At 47.0% G+C, this 23,713-nt stretch overlaps 1 protein-coding gene and 1 long non-coding RNA gene across 2 annotated transcripts in view; both read right to left on the bottom strand.

The window, feature by feature from the left end:
* Nucleotides 1-23,713, bottom strand: part of LOC121007922 — a 414,279-nt gene that overhangs the window by 130,326 nt on the left and 260,240 nt on the right. The window lies entirely within an intron of this gene.
* LOC121007921 (putative methyltransferase DDB_G0268948) overlaps nt 15,171-23,713 on the bottom strand; it is a 230,177-nt gene continuing 221,634 nt past the window's right edge. The window contains exon 7 of the mRNA XM_040440189.1: nt 15,171-15,322. Within this exon, the coding sequence (XP_040296123.1) occupies nt 15,235-15,322 (88 nt within the window). The 3' untranslated portion in view covers nt 15,171-15,234. The remainder of the gene's footprint in view (nt 15,323-23,713) is intronic.

Here is a 23,713-nt window from a genome sequence, read left to right on the forward strand (position 1 = left end):
GCATCCGTAAAAATCATGCGGACATCTGAATGGAGCTTTACAGGGGGGTGATCAATGACAGGGGGGTAATCAATGACAGGGGGGTGATCAATGACAGGGGGGTGATCAGGGAGTCTATATGGGGTGATCACCACAGTCATTGATCACGCCCCTGTAAGGCTTCATTCAGACGTCCGGATGCGTTTTGCGGATCCGATCCATCTATCAGTGGATCCGTAAAAATCATGCGGACGTCTGAATGGAGCTTTACAGGGGGGTAATCAATGACAGGGGGGTGATTAGGGAGTCTATATGGGGTGATCACCACAGTCATTGATCACGCCCCTGTAAGGCTTCATTCAGACGTCCGGATGCGTTTTGCGGATCCGATCCATCTATCAGTGCATCCGTAAAAATCATGCGGACATCTGAATGGAGCTTTACAGGGGGGTGATCAATGACAGGGGGGTAATCAATGACAGGGGGGTGATCAATGACAGGGGGGTGATCAGGGAGTCTATATGGGGTGATCACCACAGTCATTGATCACGCCCCTGTAAGGCTTCATTCAGACGTCCGGATGCGTTTTGCGGATCCGATCCATCTATCAGTGGATCCGTAAAAATCATGCGGACGTCTGAATGGAGCTTTACAGGGGGGTAATCAATGACAGGGGGGTGATCAGGGAGTCTATATGGGGTGATCACCACAGTCATTGATCACGCCCCTGTAAGGCTTCATTCAGACGTCCGGATGCGTTTTGCGGATCCGATCCATCTATCAGTGCATCCGTAAAAATCATGCGGACATCTGAATGGAGCTTTACAGGGGGGTGATCAATGACAGGGGGGTAATCAATGACAGGGGGGTGATCAATGACAGGGGGGTGATCAGGGAGTCTATATGGGGTGATCACCACAGTCATTGATCACGCCCCTGTAAGGCTTCATTCAGACGTCCGGATGCGTTTTGCGGATCCGATGCATCTATCAGTGGATCCGTAAAAATCATGCGGACGTCTGAATGGAGCTTTCCAGGGGGGTAATCAATGACAGGGGGGTGATCAGGGAGTCTATATGGGGTGATCACCACAGTCATTGATCACGCCCCTGTAAGGCTTCATTCAGACGTCCGGATGCGTTTTGCGGATCCGATCCATCTATCAGTGGATCCGTAAAAATCATGCGGACGTCTAAATGGAGCTTTACAGGGGGGTAATAGATGACAGGGGGGTAATCAATGACAGGGGGGTGATCAATGACAGGGGGGTGATCACCACAGTCATTGATCACGCCCCTGTAAGGCTTCATTCAGACGTCCGGATGCGTTTTGCGGATCCGATCCATCTATCAGTGCATCCGTAAAAATCATGCGGACATCTGAATGGAGCTTTACAGGGGGGTGATCAATGACAGGGGGGTAATCAATGACAGGGGGGTGATCAGGGAGTCTATATGGGGTGATCACCACAGTCATTGATCATGCCCCTGTAAGGCTTCATTCAGACGTCCGGATGCGTTTTGCGGATCCGATCCATCTATCAGTGGATCCGTAAAAATCATGCGGACGTCTGAATGGAGCTTTACAGGGGGGTAATCAATGACAGGGGGGTAATCAATGACAGGGGGGTGATCAGGGAGTCTATATGGGGTGATCACCACAGTCATTGATCACGCCCCTGTAAGGCTTCATTCAGACGTCCGGATGCGTTTTGCGGATCCGATCCATCTATCAGTGGATCTGTAAAAATTATGCGGACGTCTGAATGGAGCTTTACAGGGGGTTGATCAATGACAGGGGGGTAATCAATGACAGGGGGGTGATCAGGGAGTCTATATGGGGTGATCAGGGGCTAATAAGGGGTTAATAAGTGACCGGGGGGGGGGGGGTGTAGTGTAGTGTAGTGGTGCTTGGTGCTACTTTACTGAGCTACCTGTGTCCTCTGGTGGTCGATCCAAACAAAGGGGACCACCAGAGGACCAGGTAGCAGGTATATTAGACGCTGTTATCAAAACAGCGTCTAATATACCTGTTAGGGGTTAAAAAAAACACATCTCCAGCCTGCCAGCGAACGATCGCCGCTGGCAGGCTGGAGATCAACTCTCTTACCTTCCGTTCCTGTGAGCGCGCCTGTGTGCGCGCGTTCACAGGAAGTCTCGCGTCTCGCGAGATGACGCATATATGCGTGACTGTGCGCAGGGCTGCCACCTCCGGAACGCGATCCTGCGTTAGGCGGTCCGGAGGTGGTTAAAGAGCCACCAGTGGCTACCTAGTTAATACCATATACAATCATGTTAGCGACACTAGTAGCTCATATACATGCCACAATGAAGTACAAAACAAACAGAAATGACTAACAATACATCATAAAAAGGACATAAGAACATACTAACATAGGACAAAACATGCAGTGCGGTTGTTGGGGTACATTTGCGCAGGCGTATTTTTATCAGATATACGGCCATATATAGGAGCTCGACTACACCAATATAATATACTTAAATATGTCAAACAAGGTTTGGTGCTGCGAGTGGAGAAGCTCTCCATATACCCCATTCCCTCTCAAACCTCGCAGCAGCTTCCTCAGCTCCCGCCAGCACACGTTCATATATATAGGTAGAGTTTAACCTTCGGATGACCTCCATTAAAGAAGGAGCATACCGTGATTTCCAATTTTTAACTATGGCCAGTTTGGTTGAGAGGAAAAGGTGTCCCAGAACCACTCTCCCCTCACATGGTATCTCAACCAGATCAATCCATAAGAGAGCTAGTGAGGGGGATGGCGGGAGCTGGTATCCCAGCAGATCCGAGGCGAGAGAGAATGTGGCCCTCCAAATATCTTGCAGCTTTGGACAGGACCATAGGATGTGATACAGTGTACCCCTATCTCCACATCCCCGCCAGCATAAGCATGAGAGATCCGGAGATATGTGACTCAGGCGATCTGGTGTATAGTACCACCTTAGTGTGGTCTTCATCAAAGACTCATAGTGCAAAGCACATCTAATATTTCTTTTTATGCAAGAGAAGGCTGCCGACCACTGTTCATCAGTGAACACCAACCCCAGATCTCCCTCCCATGCAAGCAGCGGAGTCGTTTTAACAAATGATCTCTTATCTCCCATCATCATATATAGAGGCCGCAGTCGTGTGCATTGTGGCGGAGCCAATGCCCACAGACTAAACACTTCCCGATTGCACACCAGATTAAACGGACAATTGGTTTTAAAAAAATGTCTAATACACAAATATTTATAAAAATCTGTGTGTGGAATCAGGAACTGCCCATGAAGATATTCAAAGGAACAGAGGGTATCCGAAATAAATAATTTGGAGAGAAGGTCCAATCCGCCCCGTGGCTGAGAATCAGGAGGACTAGTCCTCATTCTTGTCCCTAGCAGAGTTTGCTTTTAATAACCGTAGGCAGGAGTCCACGGGTAAGTAGCCATTTTTTGGCGCATACGGTTTTCATCCTCAGTTTGGTACCTTTTCTGGGACTAGTTTGTCTGGGATGCCAGAGGAGGAGAGATTGTCTTCTGCCTTGTCTTCTATCTGGCGGACGATCCAAGTGAATTTGGATTAGATGGGTGAGAGGTATAAGCGAATAGCTGACGAGAGACGTATGACTGATCCGGACCTGTGTGTGGGTGATCTGGTGTGGTTATCTACAAAAAATATTAAACAGAGTACCATCTTGGAAACTGGGTCCAAGATTTATTGGACCTTACAAAATATCTGCGGTGGTCAATCCAGTAGCGTTTCGTCTGGATCTTCCGCAGACTTGGAGGATCCATGATGTGTTCCACAAGTCTTTACTGAAGAAATATGTGAAACCAGTGGAACCATCGCCATTGCCTCCACCCCCTGTTCTGGTTGATCGAAATTTAGAGTTCGAGATCTCCAGGGTTCTTGACTCTAGAGTTCTTCGGGGTGACACTGAAATATTCGGGATTAGAAAATTGAGTACAGTTGCTGGGGCACTGGGCGGGAAGGATCCGGGCTCCAAAGTACACAATTTATGAAATCGGACCCAGCTTTTCAAGGCCATAGATACTAGCGACGGGAGAGATGGCCAAATGAATGTCGGGTGAAGAACTGAGAGCAAAAGAGTTTTTAAATTACTACCAGGGGTTAGTGTTGCTTCTATCTGTACCCACTGTTTCGCATAATTACCTACCCACCATTCCCTTAACTGTGATACCTGCGAAGCCAGAAAGTACTCATGGATATTCGGAAGCCCCAATCCCCCTCAGAGTTTAGGTCTCTGCATTATTACAGTTGCTATTCTCGGTTTATGTTGTTTCCAAATTAGGGCATTGATCAGTTTGGAGCACTTCTGGAAAAAACTGCTTGGAGGGATAATCGGTAATGTCTTAAATATGTACAGGAGTCTTGGGAGGGTGAACATCTGGAATGATGCAATACGACCCACCCAAGACACCTCATACCTAGCCAATTTATCAAGGTCCTTCTCTAAGAGCCCTAACAATGGGACATAATTTACTACATATACTGTAACTTCTTGAATGATGCTGTGAGCTTTATACCCAAATAGTTAATTTGATTGTTTTGCCAATCCAAATCAAAGGTATCCTTCAGTTTCTTCATCTGTATAGGAGAGATATTTATTGGGAGAGCCTGAGATTTAAGAGCATTTAGTTTATAAAATGAGAGATCTCCAAATCAGGTTATAACGTCTATAGCAGCTGGTAAAGACGTTTCAGGATTTGACAACGTCAAGATGATGTCGTCAGCATATAGACTGATTTTATGTTCTATACTCCCTATATCAACTCTCTTCACATCAGGGCACTGGCGAAGAGCCTGAGCCAGGGGCTCTATAGTCAAAACAAATATCAAGGGGGACAGGGGGCAACCCTGGCGGGTACCATTGCTAATATCGAAGGGGTCTGAGAGTGCCCCATTGACCCATACTCTAGCACTTGGTTAGGTATAAAGTGCCCTGATAGCCGCCAGGATTGCCCCCGTAAATCCCATCCTCCCCAGCACCGAGAAGGCGAACCGCCAATTAATGCGGTCAAACGCCTTCTCGGCGTCTAGGGTAACTAAAAGCGCTGGAATTTCTCCTCTCTGGACATAGTCCAGGATATTTAATGTCCGCCTGGTATTATCCTGCAACTGCCTACCTCTTACAAATCCAACCTGGTCCATATGAACAAGAGCAGTAATACAGGGAGCCAGACGACTTGCCAATACTTTTGCGTAAATTTTTGCATCTGTATTTAGCAATGATATCGGACGGAAGCCCCTTACATCATCTGAAAGAAGGTCAGTTTTTGGAATGGTGACTATCCTCGCCTCCAGCATCTCTTTTGGAGAACGACCGGTACTCACCATTTCCCTAAAAATCTGACATAAATAAGGGCAAAGCTCTTTTTGAAATAACTTATAATATGTATTTGAAAAGCCGTCTGGCCCTGGTGCTTTATTATTCGGTAATGTCATAATAGCTTCGCGAATTTCCTGCTCTGTCACTGGGGAGTTTAGTTTCCCTAACTGGGCCTCAGTAAGACTCGGAAGGTCAATGGAATCTAAAAACTGATCCATGGCCACCGAATCTACAGAGGACACATCCAAAACGGATTCTAAGTTATAGAGGGTTTTATAAAAACTCTGAAAGGAGTTGCCTAATAATTCTGCACGCAGTGTATGGGTAATTGATTCTGCCTTGTAATCTGTAGCACTGTTTGCAATAGCAATTGCACTTTACATTTTTGTACTTCATGTTGGAGCAGTATGAATTAGTTCCATTGTGATCTCCTCTGGTGATGTTGCCTTTTTTCCAGCACTTGTTTTTATTGTTATTTATTCTAATTTGTTAAATTAATACAACATTGATTCCATGCGGTCTGGTAGTTCTTTTATAGGCGTATTAATTTTCAGAGCCTGAGGAAGTTCAAGACGAAAGGCTACCGGATTAACAATGGCAGTGACATTGTATGGTCCAATAAACCTTGGATCCAACTTCCAAGAAGGTACCTTCAACTAAATGTTTCTTGTGGACAGCCACACAGAATCACCCACTCTTAGGTCCGGACCATTCATATGTTTCCTGTCAGCCAGACGTTTATACTTGTTGCCCAAATTCCTCAAGTTATTTTGAATTTTCCGCCATATAGATGATGAAAAACTTTCCTCCTCAGGAACACCAGAAGTATCAGAACCAGAAAATGTGCCAAACTGCGGGTGAAACCAATATGCCCCCAAAAATGGCGACTTATCAGTGGATTCCTGTCTACGGTCGTTTATTGCAAACTCTGCTAAAGACAAAAATAAAGACCACTCCTCCTGGTTCTCAGTGACAAAACATCTCAAGTAAGTCTCCAGACTGATTAGTGTGTTCGGTCTGTCCGTTCGACTGAGGATGAAAAGCCAAAGGAAAGGACAGTTGTACCCCCAGTCTAGTACAGGACGCCTTCCCAAATTTGGACAAAAAATATAAGAAATTAGTTCAGCAGTGGATTTGCTCCCAGGGTGTCCCGTAAGAACCGTACACTGATGTCCCTCAAACACCTTGTGACGCAATTCAGATGGAACAAACAATTTCCCAGAGGGACAAGAATCCGGTGTGTCTCCCTGAGCCTCTAACACCTTCACCTCTAGGTCAGGGTATAGAGCGGATATCACCACCCCCAACGACAGTATTTGACTTGGATTTTCAAAATCACCACCTCCAGGAAAACTACGTGACAAGTCACCTGCCTTGCTGTGCTTAACCCCAGGACGATAAGTGACAATGAAATTGAATCTGGGGAAAAACTAAGACCATCTGGCTTGTCTCAGGTTCAGTCATTTAGCCGACTCCAGGTAAGCCTAGTTGTTGAACCCCAAAAACCGCATAAGAGCCTTCAGATTTTTGGGTCGTTCCAAGTCCAATACAGCACAGACTTTCTCTGGATCCATTCAAAAACCCCAAGATGACAGCAGGTAGCCCACAAACTGCACAGCAAAAAAAACACTTCTCCAATTTTGCATACAATTTATTATCTCTTAACACCTGTCTAACGTGATCCTGACGAGTCTCCATGTCTGGAGAATAAATTAGTATGTCATCCAAATACACGACAACAAACCTCCCCACCAGGTGATGAAAAATGTAATTCACAAAATTCTGGAAAACCGCAGAAGCATTGGTCAACCCAAAAGACATGACCAGGTTCTCAAAGTGACCCTCTGGGGTATTAAAAGCTGTCTTCCATTTATCCGTTTCCTTCATCCTAACCAGATTATTTGCCCCCCCCCCCCTTAAGTCCAACTTGGAGAACACCTTGGCACCAACAATCTGGTTAAACAAATCAGAAATCAAAGGAAGGGGGCAAGGATCACGGACAGTAATCCGATTGAGCTCATGGAAATCCAGACATAGCCTAAGGGTTCATACTTTTTTTTTTTTTTTTAAAAACCCTGCAGTCACAGGAGATTTGGAAGGTCTTATGTGTCCTTCAGCCAAACTCTCTGTAATATACTCTCTCATGGCTTTTCTTTCAAGTCCAGAAAGGTTATACAACCTAGATTTGGGCAACTTAGCTCCGGGAATAAGGTTGATAGGACAATCATATTCCCGATGCGGAGGTAAATCCTGGCATCCACTTTCAGAAAATACATAGGAAAAATTAGATATAAAAAGAGGGTAATGTTTTAGTGGTTAAAGCATAAAAAGACGTATTCAGAATTTTCAACGCAATAATCACCCCAATCCAGAATCTGTCTAGCTTGCCAACCGATGGTTGGATTATGCTTGCTTAACCACGGTAAACCCAGAACCAACAGAGCAGGGAGACCTTTTATCACAAAACACGAGATAAACTCCTCATGAAAGTCACCCACTCTTAATCTGATGTCATGCAACATCTTAGACAAACACTTCTGAGTTAGAGGTGCAGAATCAATGGCAAAAATGGAAATGTGTTTCTTTAATGCACTCGGTGACAACCCGTGCATACGGACGAACTGACCATCAATAAGATTCACCCCCTGCCCCACTGTCAAAAAGCACCTCAATCCCCACAGTCCTGGACTCTAGTGCCACCTCGGCAGTCAGGAGAAATCGGGTACTACCAGTCAGTCAAAGACAAATGCACATTCTCTGACTCCCCTCTTACCACTCCAAGAGTCAGATGTGAATTAGACGCCCCCCTTTTCTTTTTGGCGCTGAATGCATGGCCATACTGTCATGCCCTGCTCAGGCTATGTGCGGAGGTCTGCCAGGTTAGCAGCAGGTGTGTAGCCTTTTGTTTTGTTTTGGAGTTGAGCTATATCAGTCTCCCTTCAGGTGCACTGGGTGGGGTCGTTGGTTTGAGTTTAAATTACACCCACTCCCAGTGTCCTGTGTTGGTTATAGCTTCTGTCTGGCTCTGTGAAAGGAAGGAAGGAAGGATTTGCTGTTCCTGCTCAGAAAAGATGAGTTGGTTTTTGTTTTCTTGTGGTTGGCTGTCTAGGCTGTTAGAGAGATGCCTGCCCCCTCCAGGTTCTGAGGGAGCAGGCTGCCTCTATTCCCCTTTCACCATCTTAGGGATTTTAGGGAATTTTCAGCCCAGGCACGAGGACATGTTGATCCCACCTTCAGAGTCTGAACGTGGGCATAGAAGTATAGGGAGAGCTGGTAGGGATTTGTCAGGAGGTGACCTTGATCCCCAGCTTCTCGCCTAGACACTTGTTTGTTTATTTTCTGCGTATCTGGTATCCTGTCCGCCGTGACATTATAACCCTCCAATACTTTGACTGCCATTGCTCAGCGGTTTTGAGATGGAGTCAATTGATGCGCTAGCATGCAGGGATTATCCCTAGAGGTTGCGGATCTGCGTAATTCGGTCACACAGTGTCAGAATGCTCTGGCATCAGGTGCAATAGGAGGAAGTCAAATTTATGGGGAGCCTAAAGTCGCTCTCCCTGATAGATTTGCAGGGGTGTGGATGACTTTATCCGCTTTAAAGAGTCATGCAAGATGTATTTTCAGCTGCGTCCATCTTCGTCTGGTGAGAGTCAGAGGGTAGGGATAATAATTTCTCTGCTTAAAAGGGGACGCGCAATCCTGGGCCTTTTCTCTGCCGTCCGGTTCTCTGGCCCACTGGGTCGGTAGAAGAATTTTTTAAAGCCTTGGGATTAATTTATGATGACCCAGATCGGGTCTCGATGGCGGAATCCAAATTGCGTAATTTATTACAAGGTGAACATACTTCAGAGGCTTACTGCGTTGAGTTTAGGAGATGGGCTACCGAGTCAGAGTGGAATGACCCTGCATTACGTAGTCAGTTTTGTCAGGGGTTATCAGAGATTGAAAGATGCCCTTGCTTTTCATGAGTACTCGGATACATTGGAGAATGCTATGTCTTTGGCAGTATGGTTAGATAGACGTATTAGAGAGAGGTGTAAGGTTCCCTCCGCGCAAGGGATCCTTTCGGGGAGTGGTTTCGTCTCATCTGCTCCCCAGGGTAATATGACATGTAACTTTGGGGTAGGGGAGGAACCCATGCAGCCGGGTCAGGTATCTTTCCATTCTGGTAGTAGGAACTTTAGGAGGTTGCATAAACTATGTTATTACTGTGGAAAAAGTGGTCATTTTATTTTTGCTTATCCTTTTGTTAAACCGCATGTTGATGAGAAAGAAACACAAAGAGGTTTACTTAAAGAAAAAAAAATAATCATCCATGACTCTTGGTAGTGTGAATGGAGTGGTGGAGCAAGCAGGTATGCAAGCTCCCTGTTGTAATACTCGTTTTCTCCTTCCAGCTATGTTGGCGCTAGACTCAAGAATTTTTTTTGTTGAAATATTCATTGACTGTGGTGCTGGGGTAAACCTTATTGATTTTCTTTTTCTTCAAAATCTGGGTCTAAGTACTTGCACTTTAGAAAGAGAGATTCCGGTTTTCGCAATTGATTCTTCCCCTCTTTCTCAAAGGAGTCTCACTCATATTGCTCATGGTATTCTGTTAAGGGTGGGTGATTCACATGTTGAGATTATGTCTGGTTTTGTCATGAAGGAATTGCCCGCTCCTATAGTCTTAGGGTTACCGTGGTTGACAAAACATAACCCAATTATAGATTGGCAAGCAGACAGATCATTGGTTGGAGTGAATTTTGTTCGGATAATTGTCTTGGCACATCTATCTCTGGTGTGTATACTACGACTCTACCTCCGTATCTCTCAGATTTTGCGGATGTCTTTAGACTTGCCCCCTCATCGTGACTATGATTGTCCAGTTAATCTCATCCCAGGGGCTCAGTTGCCAAAGTCTCGGCTTTGCAATCTTTCTCAACCTGAAAGAGAGGTCATGCGGAAGTATATTGCCGAGAGTTTGGCAAAAGGTCATATTAGGCCATCTAAGGCTGGGTTCACACGGGCGTGACGGATTGGCTCAGGATGCGTTCAGGGTGCGTTCAGTGAAACTCGCACTATTTTGCAAGCAAGTTCAGTCAGTTTTGTCTGCGATTGCGTTTAGTTGTTCAGTTTTTTCCGCGCGGGTGCAATGCGTTTTGATGCGTTTTTCACGCGCGTGATAAAAAACTGAAGGTTTACAAACAACATCTCTTAGCAACCATCAGTGAAAAACGCATCGCACCCGCACTTGCTTGCGGATGCAGTGCGTTTTTCACGCAGCCCCATTCACTTCTATGGGGCCTGTCCTGCGTTACAAACGCAGAATATAGAACATGCTGCGATTTTAAAGCATTGCAGAACTGATGCGTGAAAAAAAAACGCTCATGTACACAGATCCATTGAAATGAATGGTGCCGGATTCAGTGCGGGTGCAATACGTTCACCTACCGCATTGCACCCGCGCGGAAATCTCGCCCGTGTGAACTCAGCCTAAGTCTCCGGTGGCAGTAGGTTTATTCTTTGTAAAGAAAATGGATGGATCCCTGAGACCTTGTTTGGATTTCCGGGAATTGAAACGTATTACAGTCCGTGATCCATATCCCCTTCCTTTGATCTCCGATCTTAATAATCAGATTGTTGGAGCCAAGGTGTTCTCCAAGTTGGATTTCAGAGGGCCTACAATCTGATCAGAATCAAGGAAGTGGAAAACGGCCTTTAACACGCATGAGGGTCATTTCGAGAATGTGGTTATGCCTTTTGGGTTAACTAACGCGCCAGCGGTATTTCAGCGATTCGCCAATGACATTTTCATCATTTTGTGGGGAGGTTCGTGGTAGTTTACTTGGATGACATTCTAATTTACTCTCCTGATCTGAAGACCCATCAGGATCACGTGAGACAGGTTTTGAAGATCCTTCAGGAGAATAAATGATATGCCAAATTGGAGAAATGTGTGTTTTCTGTGCAGGAGCTTCCGTTTTTGGGATATCTGCTTTCTGACTCTGGTTTTCGGATGGACCCCGAAAAAGTCCGGGCGGTTCTGGAATGGGACCGACCGGAGAATCAGAAAGCTTTGATGCGGTTTTTGGGGTTTTCTAATTATTATAGAAAATTTATCTTGAACTATTCTACCATTGTAAAACCTCTGACCGATATGACGAAGGGCGCCGACGTCTCTGTCTGGTCAGATGAGGCATTGCAGGCCTTTTCGGCTATTAAGGAGTGTTTTGCGTCTGCTCCCATTCTGGTGCAGCCCGATGTGTCTCAGCCATTCGTGGTGGAGGTTGATGCATCAGAAGTGGGGGTTGGAGCAGTGCTGTCGCAGGGTTCATCTCCTGGCAAATGGGTTCCGTGTGATTTTTTTTCCCAAGAAGCTCTCGGTCGCCAAGAGGAATTATGATGTAGGAGATGGAGAATTGCTGGCCATCAAATTGGCCTTTGAGGAATGGCGTCACTGGTTGGAGGGGGCGTCTCACCCCGTTACAGTATATACGGATCATAAGAATTTGGCTTACCTGCAATCTGCCAAGCGTCTGAATCCTAGACAGGCCAGATGGTCACTGTTCTTTACCAGGTTCAATTTTGTGGTTACTGTTCGCCCGGGGGTTAAAAACGTCAAGGCAGATGCGTTGTCTCGCAATTTTCCTGGGGTATGTGATTCTGAGGATCCTGCTCCGATTTTGGTTGATCTCCGCTCTGTACCCCGAATTGGAGATTGAGGTGTTGGGAGCCCAGGAGGGGGCTCCTGGTTCTTGTCCCCCAGGGAGGTTGTTTGTTCCTGATGGACTGTGATACAAGGTATTCAAGGAGCATCACGATACTGTCCTTGCTGGACATCCTGTTGGTAAGTCCACCTTTGATCCTTTGTCCCGGAGGTTCTGGTGGCCCGGGTTACGTAAGAGTGTTGAGGATTACGTAGCAGCTTATGAAACCTGTGCACGGTCAAAGATTGCTCATACTCGACCTGCTGGTTCACTCCTTCCTTTGTCTATTCCGTCTCGTCCTTGGACGCACTTGTCTATGGACTTTATTACGGATCTGCCGAGTTCCTCTGGGAAAACAGTAATTTTGGTGGTTGACCGTTTTAGTAAAATTGATCACTTTATATCGTTAGCCAGTCTGCCCAATGCCAAGACTCTTGCTCAGATTTTTGTTGATAATATCGTGAAATTGCATGGCATTCCCTCGGATGTGGTTTCTGATAGGGGCACGCAGTTTGTCTCCAGGTTTTGGAGGGCGTTCTGCTCTCGGCTTGGCATTCAACTTTCGTTCTCTTCGGCTTCTCATCCGCAGTCGAATGGGCAGACAGAGCGTACTAATCAAAACCTGGAGACCTACTTGAGGTGCTTTGTGGCTGAGAATCAGGAGGACTAGTCCTCATTCTTGTCCCTAGCAGAGTTTGCTTTTAATAACCGTAGGCAGGAGTCCACGGGTAAGTAGCCATTTTTTGGCGCATACGGTTTTCATCCTCAGTTTGGTACCTTTTCTGGGACTAGTTTGTCTGGGATGCCAGAGGAGGAGAGATTGTCTTCTGCCTTGTCTTCTATCTGGCGGACGATCCAAGTGAATTTGGATTAGATGGGTGAGAGGTATAAGCGAATAGCTGACGAGAGACGTATGACTGATCCGGACCTGTGTGTGGGTGATCTGGTGTGGTTATCTACAAAAAATATTAAACAGAGTACCATCTTGGAAACTGGGTCCAAGATTTATTGGACCTTACAAAATATCTGCGGTGGTCAATCCAGTAGCGTTTCGTCTGGATCTTCCGCAGACTTGGAGGATCCATGATGTGTTCCACAAGTCTTTACTGAAGAAATATGTGAAACCAGTGGAACCATCGCCATTGCCTCCACCCCCTGTTCTGGTTGATCGAAATTTAGAGTTCGAGATCTCCAGGGTTCTTGACTCTAGAGTTCTTCGGGGTTCCCTTCAGTACCTGGAACACTGGAGGGGATACGGCCCTGAGGAAAGGATGTGGGTTCCGGTTCTGGATGTTAGTGCCAGCCGACTGGTGAGGGCTTTTCACAGATCCCACCTGGATAAGGTTGGGCCAGGGTGTCCGGAGGTCACCCGTAGAAGGGGGGGTACTGTCATGCCCTGCTCAGGCTATGTGCGGAGGTCTGCCAGGTTAGCAGCACGTGTGTAGACTTTTATTTTGTTTTGGAGTTGAGCTATATCCGCCTCCCTTCAGGTGCACTGGGTGGGGTCGTTGGTTTGAGTTTAAATTACACCCACTCCCAGTGTCCTGTGCGGGTTATAGCTTCTGTCTGGCTCTGTGAAAGGAAGGAAGGAAGGAAGGATTTGCTGTTCCTGCTCAGAAAAGATAAGTTGGTTTTTGTTTTCTTGTGGTTGGCTGTCTAGGCTGTTAGAGAGACGCCTGCCCCCTCCAGGTTCTGAGGGAGCAGGCTGCCTCTATACCCCTTTCACCATCTTAGGGATTTTAGGGAATTTTCAGCCCAGGCACGAGGACACGTTATTCCCATCTTCAGGGTCTGAACGTGGGCATAGAAGTATAGGGAGAGCTGGTAGGGATTTGTCAGGAGGTGACCTTGATCCCCAGCTTCTCGCCTAGACACTTGTTTGTTTATTTTCTGCGTATCTGGTATCCTGTCCGCCGTGACACATACATTCATAAAATGTCCATTTTGTCCGCAGAAAAAACATACCCTTCCTACGACTAATACTCTTGAAAGTGGATCCAGGGGTAGCTCCCCCTAATTGCATAAGTTCATCCCCAGACCTAAACTCAAGAGTATCTTCACCCAAATTGTCAGAGAAAGCTGATAAGTTAGGTGATAGTACATCCTGAGAGTGGCGGCCCCTAGATCTCTCTTTCAGGCATCTATCAATGCGTACAGCAATAGACATAACTGCTTCCAAAGACTCAGGATTCTCATGAAAGGCCAAAGCATCCTTCAGCCTCTCTGATAATCCCTGACAGAACTGACCACGGAGAGCCGGATCGTTCCACTCAGTATCCGTAGCCCACCTCCTAAACTCAGAGCAATAGACCTCAGCAGAACGCTCTCCCTGACAAAGGCCACGTAACTTGGTCTCGGCCAGGGAGGTCCAGTCCGGGTCATCATATACGAGACCCAGAGCTCTGAAAAATCCATCCACCAACCGGAGGGACTGCGATCCGGTCGGCAGAAAAAAAATAAAACAAGACTGAGCTCCCCTTTAAGCAATGAAATAACCACACCAACTCTGACTGACTATCATCCCCAGATGTGTGGACGTAGCTCAAAATACAATTTGCACACCTCTCTGAACAAAATTAAATTGTCACTTCCCACAGAGGGCCACTTTTGGTTCAGGACAGGCCTGGCAACCACCACCAGCAGCCTGTGGTCTCTGGATCTGTGAGACGGTCGTGTGGAGGTCAGCTACTTCCAATGACCGCCCATGTTCGGCCAGTGCAGCGATAGGATCCATGGCTGTACTGACAAGCAAAAAAATGATGATTTGGCGGTTTATAATGTCACACTTCGGTGTGGGAGGGAAACCCATACCGAACGTAGGAGGGAAAGGGGTGAGGGGAAAAGGCCTGGAAACTAGGGAAAGGAGCAGGTCACCTCCTAGTGAAACCCTAATCAAAGTCCTGACTGACTGCAAGTGTAAACTCACCCTGTAGTACCCTGGTACTAATGTCAGGACAAGAAACAACCTGTTCCTCCAAACGGTAGGACGAACAGGAGTCTCTCAGGCCTAAAACACAAATGACAGGGAAAAGAGCAACACAAGAAAACCCAAACAATAAACAAAAAGGGGAAGAAGACACTTAAACAGTTTGGGATAGTCAAAACTGCTGACAGATGCTCTTTAATTATATTTTTATTTTACTCAAATTAGTTCTGTTTAGGAGAATATGAAAAAAGAAGAGTTCTTATTTATAGATTCAGCAGGTCTCCATCTTAATGTTTGCAAGCAAAGACACAGAAGTGTTTTACAAGCATGTTCAGCCGGACAGAATCAGTCTCTTCTCCAAGTATCTCTCGGAATCTGTAACAATAAGATTTATTGAGCAACATCATAGAAATGGCATCAGTATCTCATACATGCTTATTAAACTTTCTACTGTGATATAGGTCTTTTAAAAGAAAATGTATATTTCTTTATAGGTTATTTTTCATATACAATCAAACTGCCTAATAGAAAATCTGTTTTATTTGTTTATAGCAACCAATTTCATTTTTTCAGAGCCTTGTAAGAACTAAAAGCTGAGCTCTGATTGGTTGCTATGGGCAACTAAGGCGGATTTATTATTCAGTTTGATAAAAGTGGCCTATTGTGTCAAAAAGATGGTGTTTTCCCAGCAAATAATGACTGTGAAAGGCTATGTGCGAAGCAGATAGATTACGGAAACGCAACAGACCTTTGCCAATAAGAACCCAGCAACAAAACGACCAGCTAACCCCGGTATTATTCAGAGTCTGGTTCAAAAATGGCGCCAAACTGGCTCTGTTGTGCATAAAATTCAGCAGCAGATTGCATGTAGCCCCCAAAATTCAACTCAAAGACAGTCTCATCAAGTTGATGTATCCCAAATGACATGTCAGCAAGTTCAGAAATCTCTGAAACTGAAACCGTACCGAGTAACGTGTGTGCAGGAACCAAAAGAGTCTGACAAAGCTAAACACGTAAATTACTGTACTTGGTTGTTGACAGGCATTTGGACCCACTGCTGTACTTCATGACCGACGAAGCTTGGTTTCGTTTATTGGGTCACATGAATTCCCAGAATACGAGGTTCTGGTCTGCTGAAAATCCCCATTTGACTCACGAAACACCACTTCATGACCAGAAAATTGGCATTTGTGGCAGTGAATGCCCCAAATTAACTTGAACATCTTTGAACAGTTTTACAACAAATTAACACCAAAAGAAAAAATTACTGGCTTTTTCCAACAAGATGGGGCAACATGTGTAACACCCCAGAGTGGTGTTACCACTACTGCACCCTGCTACTATCTCTAATGGGCTAATATAATGTCATCTTATGTATATATGTGAAGGTCCTATACACTGTGCATTTCTTATCTGTTTGCAACTGCTATGTTCATGTAATATGCCTGGTTCACCAGCAGGTGGCAGCAAACACGGCAGAGCTATCTTAGATAGAATGGAACTTACCATTCCATTCTACCCCCCTCTGGAGAGAAGTGGGCTAGTACTACTTCCTGCAGGAAGGGTGGGGACCAGTTAGAGTTAGTCTAGTTCACCCCCAGCTAGGGGAAGGGTGTGCAGGGGCATGTCTCTGCTGGACGTGCCCCCGCCAGCCAGAGCACCCTAAGCTCTGCTGGCCATGGAGGCTGAAACATAGAAGCCTCAAAAGCCAGGAAATTAGTTCCTCGAATGAGACTAAGTCCGACTACAGAGAAGAAGTGCAGCATACAAAAGAAGCTGAGTTATACAGCCAGCCTGTCAGTACAGCAGAGTCAGAGAGAAAAATATAGCAGAGTTGAGTTTGCCTACCAGTTTAATGCTAAAGCCTGCTGGAATCAAGACAAAGCCTGAAACTGTTTGGAGAAACGTTTATTCAAGTAAAGCTGCCATTGAAGTTCATCTCAAGGTCTGAACTCAAGTTAGTCTTTCAAATCTCTCAATTATTCCCCCCTATTTATTGCTTCGGAGCCAAAGCCTGGGGTCCAGAGGTATCCAGGTAGGAGATCCGTGACACACTTAAAGACACATTTTAGACCACAACATACCACTAAGCATTTCCTACACATGGGATGCACGATATAGAAGGCCCTGGGGGAGGCCGCCCATTGCACATGCTGCACCTAACAGAACTCACTGGCACCGGTTCATGAACTGTTTATGGAGAAGCGAACTGTGAGCAATGAGTTATGGCCACCACTTTCCCCAGATTTGTCTACATGTGATTTTTATATGTGGGAAATTTAAAACAAAGTGTCCACTAACCATCCACATCCCCTGAATGAACTCAAGGAGAACATTACAAACACTATCCGCAGCATCACAAGCAGTATCAGCCAACAGAATCTGACCTGCCCAAAGATGCATAGATGTGAACAGGGACCACTTTCAGCATCTTTTGTGACTTGTGGGCAAATAAAAAAACAATACACTTGCTCGTTCATCTTGTCATACCATCACTGGAGGCGGATTACTTTTTTGTAGGACACCCTGTAGTATTGTGCAATAGAGATGGCCCGAATAGTTCGCCGGCGAATAGTTCCCGGCGAACATAGCTTGTTCGCGTTCGCCGCGGCGGGCGAACATATGCGATGTTCGGTCCGCCCCCTATACATCATCAGTGAGCAAACTTTGACCCTGTACCTCACAGTCAGCAGACACATTCCAGCCAATCAGCAGCAGACCCTCCCTCCCAGACCCTCCCACTTCCCGGACAGCATCCATTTTAGATTCATTCTGAATCTGCATTCTCAGTGAGAGGAGGGAAAGTGCTGCTGCTGCTGCTGATTCAATAGGGAAAGCGTTAGCTAGGGCATTGTTCTGTGTCCACAGACTCATCTGCTGTAAGGACAGCGTCCTGACAGCACCCCAAAAAGCCCTTTTCAGGGCTGGTACATCACTCTGCTTTTTTTTTTATTCTATATATATATATATATATATATATATATATATATATATATACATATATTGCAGTTGCCTGCCAGTGTGTGAGAGGAGGGACAGTGCTGCTGCTGATTAAATAGGGAAAGCGTTAGCTAGGGCAGTGTTCTGTGTCCACAGATTCATCTGCTGTAAGGACAGCGTCCTGACAGCACCCCAAAAAGCCCTTTTCAGGGCTGGTACATCAGTCTGCTTTTTTTTTTATATATACATATATTGCAGTTGCCTGCCCGTGTGTGAGAGGCTGCAGGCTCAGTCACAGACAGCACTGTGTGCACACCATTCATACAGGGTGTGAGAAAATACCTCGCAGATAAAAAAAAAATCTATTTAATATTTTTCTGTGATATAATCACAGTTGCAAGCCAGTGTGCGTTAGGCCCACACAGACTGTACTGTGCCCACTGCCCACCACTTATATAGGGTGGCACAGTACCTTGCACGCATAGTAACACTTATCTAATAAAAAATGACAGGCAGAGGCAGGCCACCCCGCAGGGGCCGTCGTGTTCGTGGTGCTGTGATTTCCACTGGCCCTGGAATAATGCCCAGTGTTCAGAGGCCACGTACCCTGAACCCAAAAAATTCTGAGAAAATAGTCGACTGGCTTACACAGGACACCCAATCTTCAACAGCTTCCGCTAAGAACCTTGACGCACCATCCTCCTCATGATCAGCTTTGGTCACCTGCTCTCAAGTTACCACTCTCCCGCCCGCCGCAACCACCACCACTACCACCACAATCACCACAGCCCCTTCACTTGATCCCTCAGAGGAGTTATTTACACATCATTTGGATGAAATTAGTGATGCGCAACCATTATTGCCAGAGGATGGAGATAACAGGGATATGTCTCAGTCAGGCAGGATTACACACATGGACGTACAGTGTGATGATGATGATGTTGTACACGCTGCTGCTTCCTTTGCTGAGGTGTCAAGTGAAGTGGTTGATGATGACGATGTGTCCGTGGAAGCCACGTGGGTGCCTGCTCGAAGAGAAGAAGAAGAAGAGGGGGAAAGTTCAGAAGGGGAGACAGAGAGAAGGAGGAGACAAGTTGGAAGCAGGGGGAGGTCGTCGCAAGGAGCTAGTGGCACAGTCAGACAGCATGTATCGGCACCCAGGGTCAGCCAGACAGCACGCCAATCAACACATGCTGCTGCCACCACCAGAATGCCGTCATTGCAAAGCTCAGCAGTGTGGCATTTTGGTGTCCATCTGACGAAACTGAGCCAAACGGATCCGTTCTGACACACAATGTAAGTCAATTAGGACGGATCCGTTTTCACTGACACAATATGGCATAATAGAAAACGGATCCGTCCCCCAATGACTTTCAATGGTGTTCAAGACTGATCCATTTTGGCCATGTTAAAAATAATACAAACGGATTTGTTCTGAACGGATGCGTGCGATTGTATTATCTGAATGGATCCGTCTGTGCAGATCCATGACGGATCCGCACCAAACGAGAGAGTGTGAAAGTTTAAGGGTCAGAAACCCTTTTAGTGGGGTTAATATTAATATCAATCATCATATGGTCTAAGATGGTTATGGGTTAATATCTAGTATCCCTAGTTATGTAGGGTGGGGATGGTTTATTGCAGTATATAATAACGTAATGCTATAGCTATGAAGTATAATGGAAATCCCTAAAGGTAATTTTTTCAAACAGCGCTCCCCCCCATACCAAATTTTCAATTATCAACCTCTCCAGAGCACAGCAGGTGCCAGAGCCACCGTACGTGCTTTAAACAGCAGACACCCAGTGCTAATGTCCATGATTGGCGATAATGCAAATGGCAGACATTTAGGCTAGGTCTACACGACGACAGATCAGTCGCGCGACAGATAGGGCGCAACATTTGTCGTGCGACATTTTGTTGCACCAATGTCGCGCGACAATTTTTATAATGACAGTCTATGGTGTCGCACTGCAACATGCGACATGCTGCGACTGCGACGCAACAGTCGCAGAAAAATCCATCTCGAATGGATTTTCTGAGACTGTTGCGTCGCAGTCGCAGCATGTTGCATGTTGCAGTGCAACACCATAGACTGCCATTAAAAAAATTGTCGCGCGACATTGGTGCAACAAAATGTCACGCGACTTATTGTCGTCGTGTAGACCTAGCCTTAAACCCTCAGATGCCATGGTCAATTGTGCCCACAATATCTGAGGCAGTTTTTCCTGGGAGCACTGAACTCCTGGGACCAAGACGGCTCAACCGCAAGGCAATCAGGGGAGCTGTTTGTTCCTTGCGGTAGCCTCAGTCCCTCTGAAAGATCAGACGCTACCCCTGTGGCAGGGCTCCATAGAATCAGGGCTGCACCTAGCCTTTCTGCTACAGTACCTGAGGTGAAATTTGAAACAGAACCCCCCCCCCATACCAAATTCTCAACCTAACACTAGAGTTGAGCGAACCCGAACTGTAAAGTTCGGGTTCATACCGAACTTTAGGTTTTTCGGCACCCAGACCCGAACATTTCCGTAAAAGTTCGGGTCGGTGCTTTCTTGGCGCTTTTTGAAAGGCTGCACAGCAGCCAATCAACAAGCGTCATACTACTTGCCCCAAAAGGCCATCACAGCCATGCCTACTATTGGCATGGCTGTGATTGGCCAACTGCAGCATGTGACCCAGCCTCTATTTAAGCTGGAGTCACGTAGCGCCGCCTGTCACTCTGCTCGGATTAGTGTAGGGAGAGGCTGCAGCTGCTGTCAGGGAGAGATCAGGGAGAAATATTATCAAGAACTGCCTTTTTACTCAGCGATCTACATCAAATGTGTTTTGTGGGTGCAGTGCACAATTATTTTAAGCCTGCCCTGAGCCAACTACTGCTGAAAACGAACTTTTTTTTACTTCAGTTTGTCAATATCAATACATAATCGGCAGCCATTTTATGCGACAATAGTGCACCAGCACTATCTATCTGCATGTCTGCTAGTCCAGAAATACAGCGTTTTGCTTACTGTGCTTAAAACACCTTTTTTTCATATATTGCACATCTGTGATTACACGTGCATAGGTGACTGTCACATTTAGGCCACAAATAAGGCTTTTAGGATACTGTGGTGAAAAAAAACTCTGATATAGTGCACATCTGTGATTACACGAGCATAGGTGACTGTCACATTTAGGCCACATATACCGCTGTCATATAGAGTTTTAAAAAAAAAGTGCAATAACCTACATCAGGGTTTATATTGGCGGTTAATTATTTTAAGCATACTTAACCACTTTTTACTTTGCTTTGTGAAAGCTAACTATGAGGAAAACATCTAATAAGGGACGCGGTCATGATCGTGGTGGTGTTGGTGGAGCCCCTGGTGCAGGGAGAGGACGTGGCCGTTCTGCCACAGCTACACGTCCTACTGAACCTACTACCTTAGGTCCCAGTAGCCGCCAGAATCTACAGCGATATTTGGTCGGGCCTAATGCCGTTCTAAGGATGGCAAGGCCTGAGCAAGTACAGGCGCTAGTCAATTGGGTGGCCGACAGTAGATCCAGCACGTTCACATTATCTCCCACTCAGTCTTCTGCAGAAAGCACACAGGTGGCGCCTGAAACCCATGTCCATCAGTCTGTCACATCACCCCCGTGCATATCGGGGAACCTGTCATGCAGCAGTCTCTTATGCTGTTTGAAGACTCTGCTGGCAGGGTTTCCCAAGTGCATCCACCTAGCCCTTCCCCAGGGGTGGAAGACATAGAATGCACTGACGCACAACCACTTATGTTTCCTGATGAGGACATGGGAATACCACCTCAGCACGTCTCTGATGATGACTAAACACAGGTGCCAACTACTGCGTCTTTCTGCCACTGACTTTCAGAGTTCGGAGGAAGAGGCAGTGGTGAGACCGAGCCAACATCGTAGCAAAAGCGGGAGCAGGGTGCAAAATCAGAGCAGCCGTCGCCAAAACAGTTCGCCTGCTACTGGCCACCGTCAACAGGGACCAAGCACACCAAAGGCAGCTTCAAGGAGTTCCCTGGCATGGCACTTCTTCACACAATGTGCTGACGACAAGACCCGAGTGGTTTGCACGCTGTGCCATCAGAGCCTGAAGCAAGGCATTAACGTTCTGAACCTTAGCACAACCTGCATGACCAGGCATCTACATGTCGGGCTGCAGTGGAGTAAGCACCTTCAAAACCAAGAAAGGGCTCAGGCCCCTCCTGCTCCCTCTTCTGCTGCTGCCTCCGCCTCTTCCTCTGCCTCGGGAGGAACGTTGGCACCTGCCGCCCAGAAAACAGAGGATGTGCCACCAACAACACCACCTCCGTCACCAAGCATCTCCACCATGTCACACAGAAGCGTTCAGCTCTCCATCTCACAAAACTTTGAGAGAAAGCGTAAATTCCCACCTAGCCACCCTCGATCCCAGGCCCTGAATGCCAGCATTTCTAAACTGGCCTTTGAAATGCTATCATTCAGGCTGGTGGAGACGGACAGCTTCAAACAGCTCATGTCGTTCCTAGCCGCCACTACTTCTCCAGGAGAGCCGTGCCCTCCCTGCACAACCAAGTATCGGATAAAATCAAGTGTGCACTGCGCAAAGACATCTGTGGCAAGGTCCACCTAACCACAGATACGTGGACCAGTAAGCACAGCCAGGGACGCTATATCTCCCTAACTGCACACTGGGTAAATGTAGTGGCGGCTGGGCCCCAGGCGGAGAGCTGTTTGGCGCACGTCCTTCCGCCGCCAAGGATCGCAGGGCATCATTCTTTGCCTCCTTTTGCCTCCTCTTCCTACTTGGCTTCCTCCTCCTCTTATACCACCTCCTCATCCGGTCAGCGACAGACCTTCACCACCAACTTCAGCACAGCCAGGGGTAAACGTCAGCAGGCCGTTCTGAAAATGATGTGTTTGGGGGACAGGCCCCACACAGCGCAGGAGTTGTGGCGGGTTATAGAACAGACAGACGAGCAGTTGCTGCCAGTGAGCCTCAAGCCCGGCCTGGTGGTGTGCGATAATGGGCGAAATCTCGTTGCAGCTCTGGGACTAGCCGGTTTGACGCACATCCCTTGCCTGGCGCATGTGCTGAATTTGGTGGTGCAAAAATTCATTCACAACTACACTGACATGTCAGAGCTGCTGCGTAAAGTGCAGGCCGTCTGTGCGCGCTACCGGCGTTCTCATCCTGCCGCCGCTCGGCTGTCTGCTCTACAGCGTAACTTCGGCTTTCCCGCTCACCGCCTCATATGCGATGTGCCCACCAGGTGGAACTCAACCTTGCACATGCTGGAGAGACTGTGCGAGCAGCAGTAGGCCATAGTGGAGTTTCAGCTGCAGCACGCACGGGTGAGTCGCACTGCGGAACAGCACCACTTCACCACCAATGACTGGGCCTCCATGTGTGCCCTGTTTCGAGTACCTGTGTGCCCTGTTTCGAGTACTCCACCAACATGGCCAGTGGCGATGACGCCGTTATCAGCGTTACAATACCACTTCTATGTCTCCTTGAGAAAACACTTAGGGCGATGATGGAAGAGGATGTGGCCCAGGACGAGGGGTCATCTCTAACACTTTCAGGCCAGGGAGGAGGAGGAGGAGGAATGTGGCACCCAAAGCAGCTCAGGCCCATCGCTGGTGCGTGGCTGGGGGGATACGGAGGAAGCAGACGATACGCATCCCACAGAGGACAGCTTGTCCTTACCTCTGGGCAGTCTGGCACACATGAGCGACTACATGCTGCAAGGCCTGCGCAACGACCGCAGAGTTGCCCACATTTTAACGTGCGCTGACTACTGGGTGGCCACCCTGCTGGATCCCCGTTACAAAGAC

The sequence above is a fragment of the Bufo bufo genome, chromosome 7 (genome assembly GCF_905171765.1).
Source record: "Bufo bufo chromosome 7, aBufBuf1.1, whole genome shotgun sequence".
Taxonomy (NCBI): Eukaryota; Metazoa; Chordata; class Amphibia; order Anura; family Bufonidae; genus Bufo; species Bufo bufo.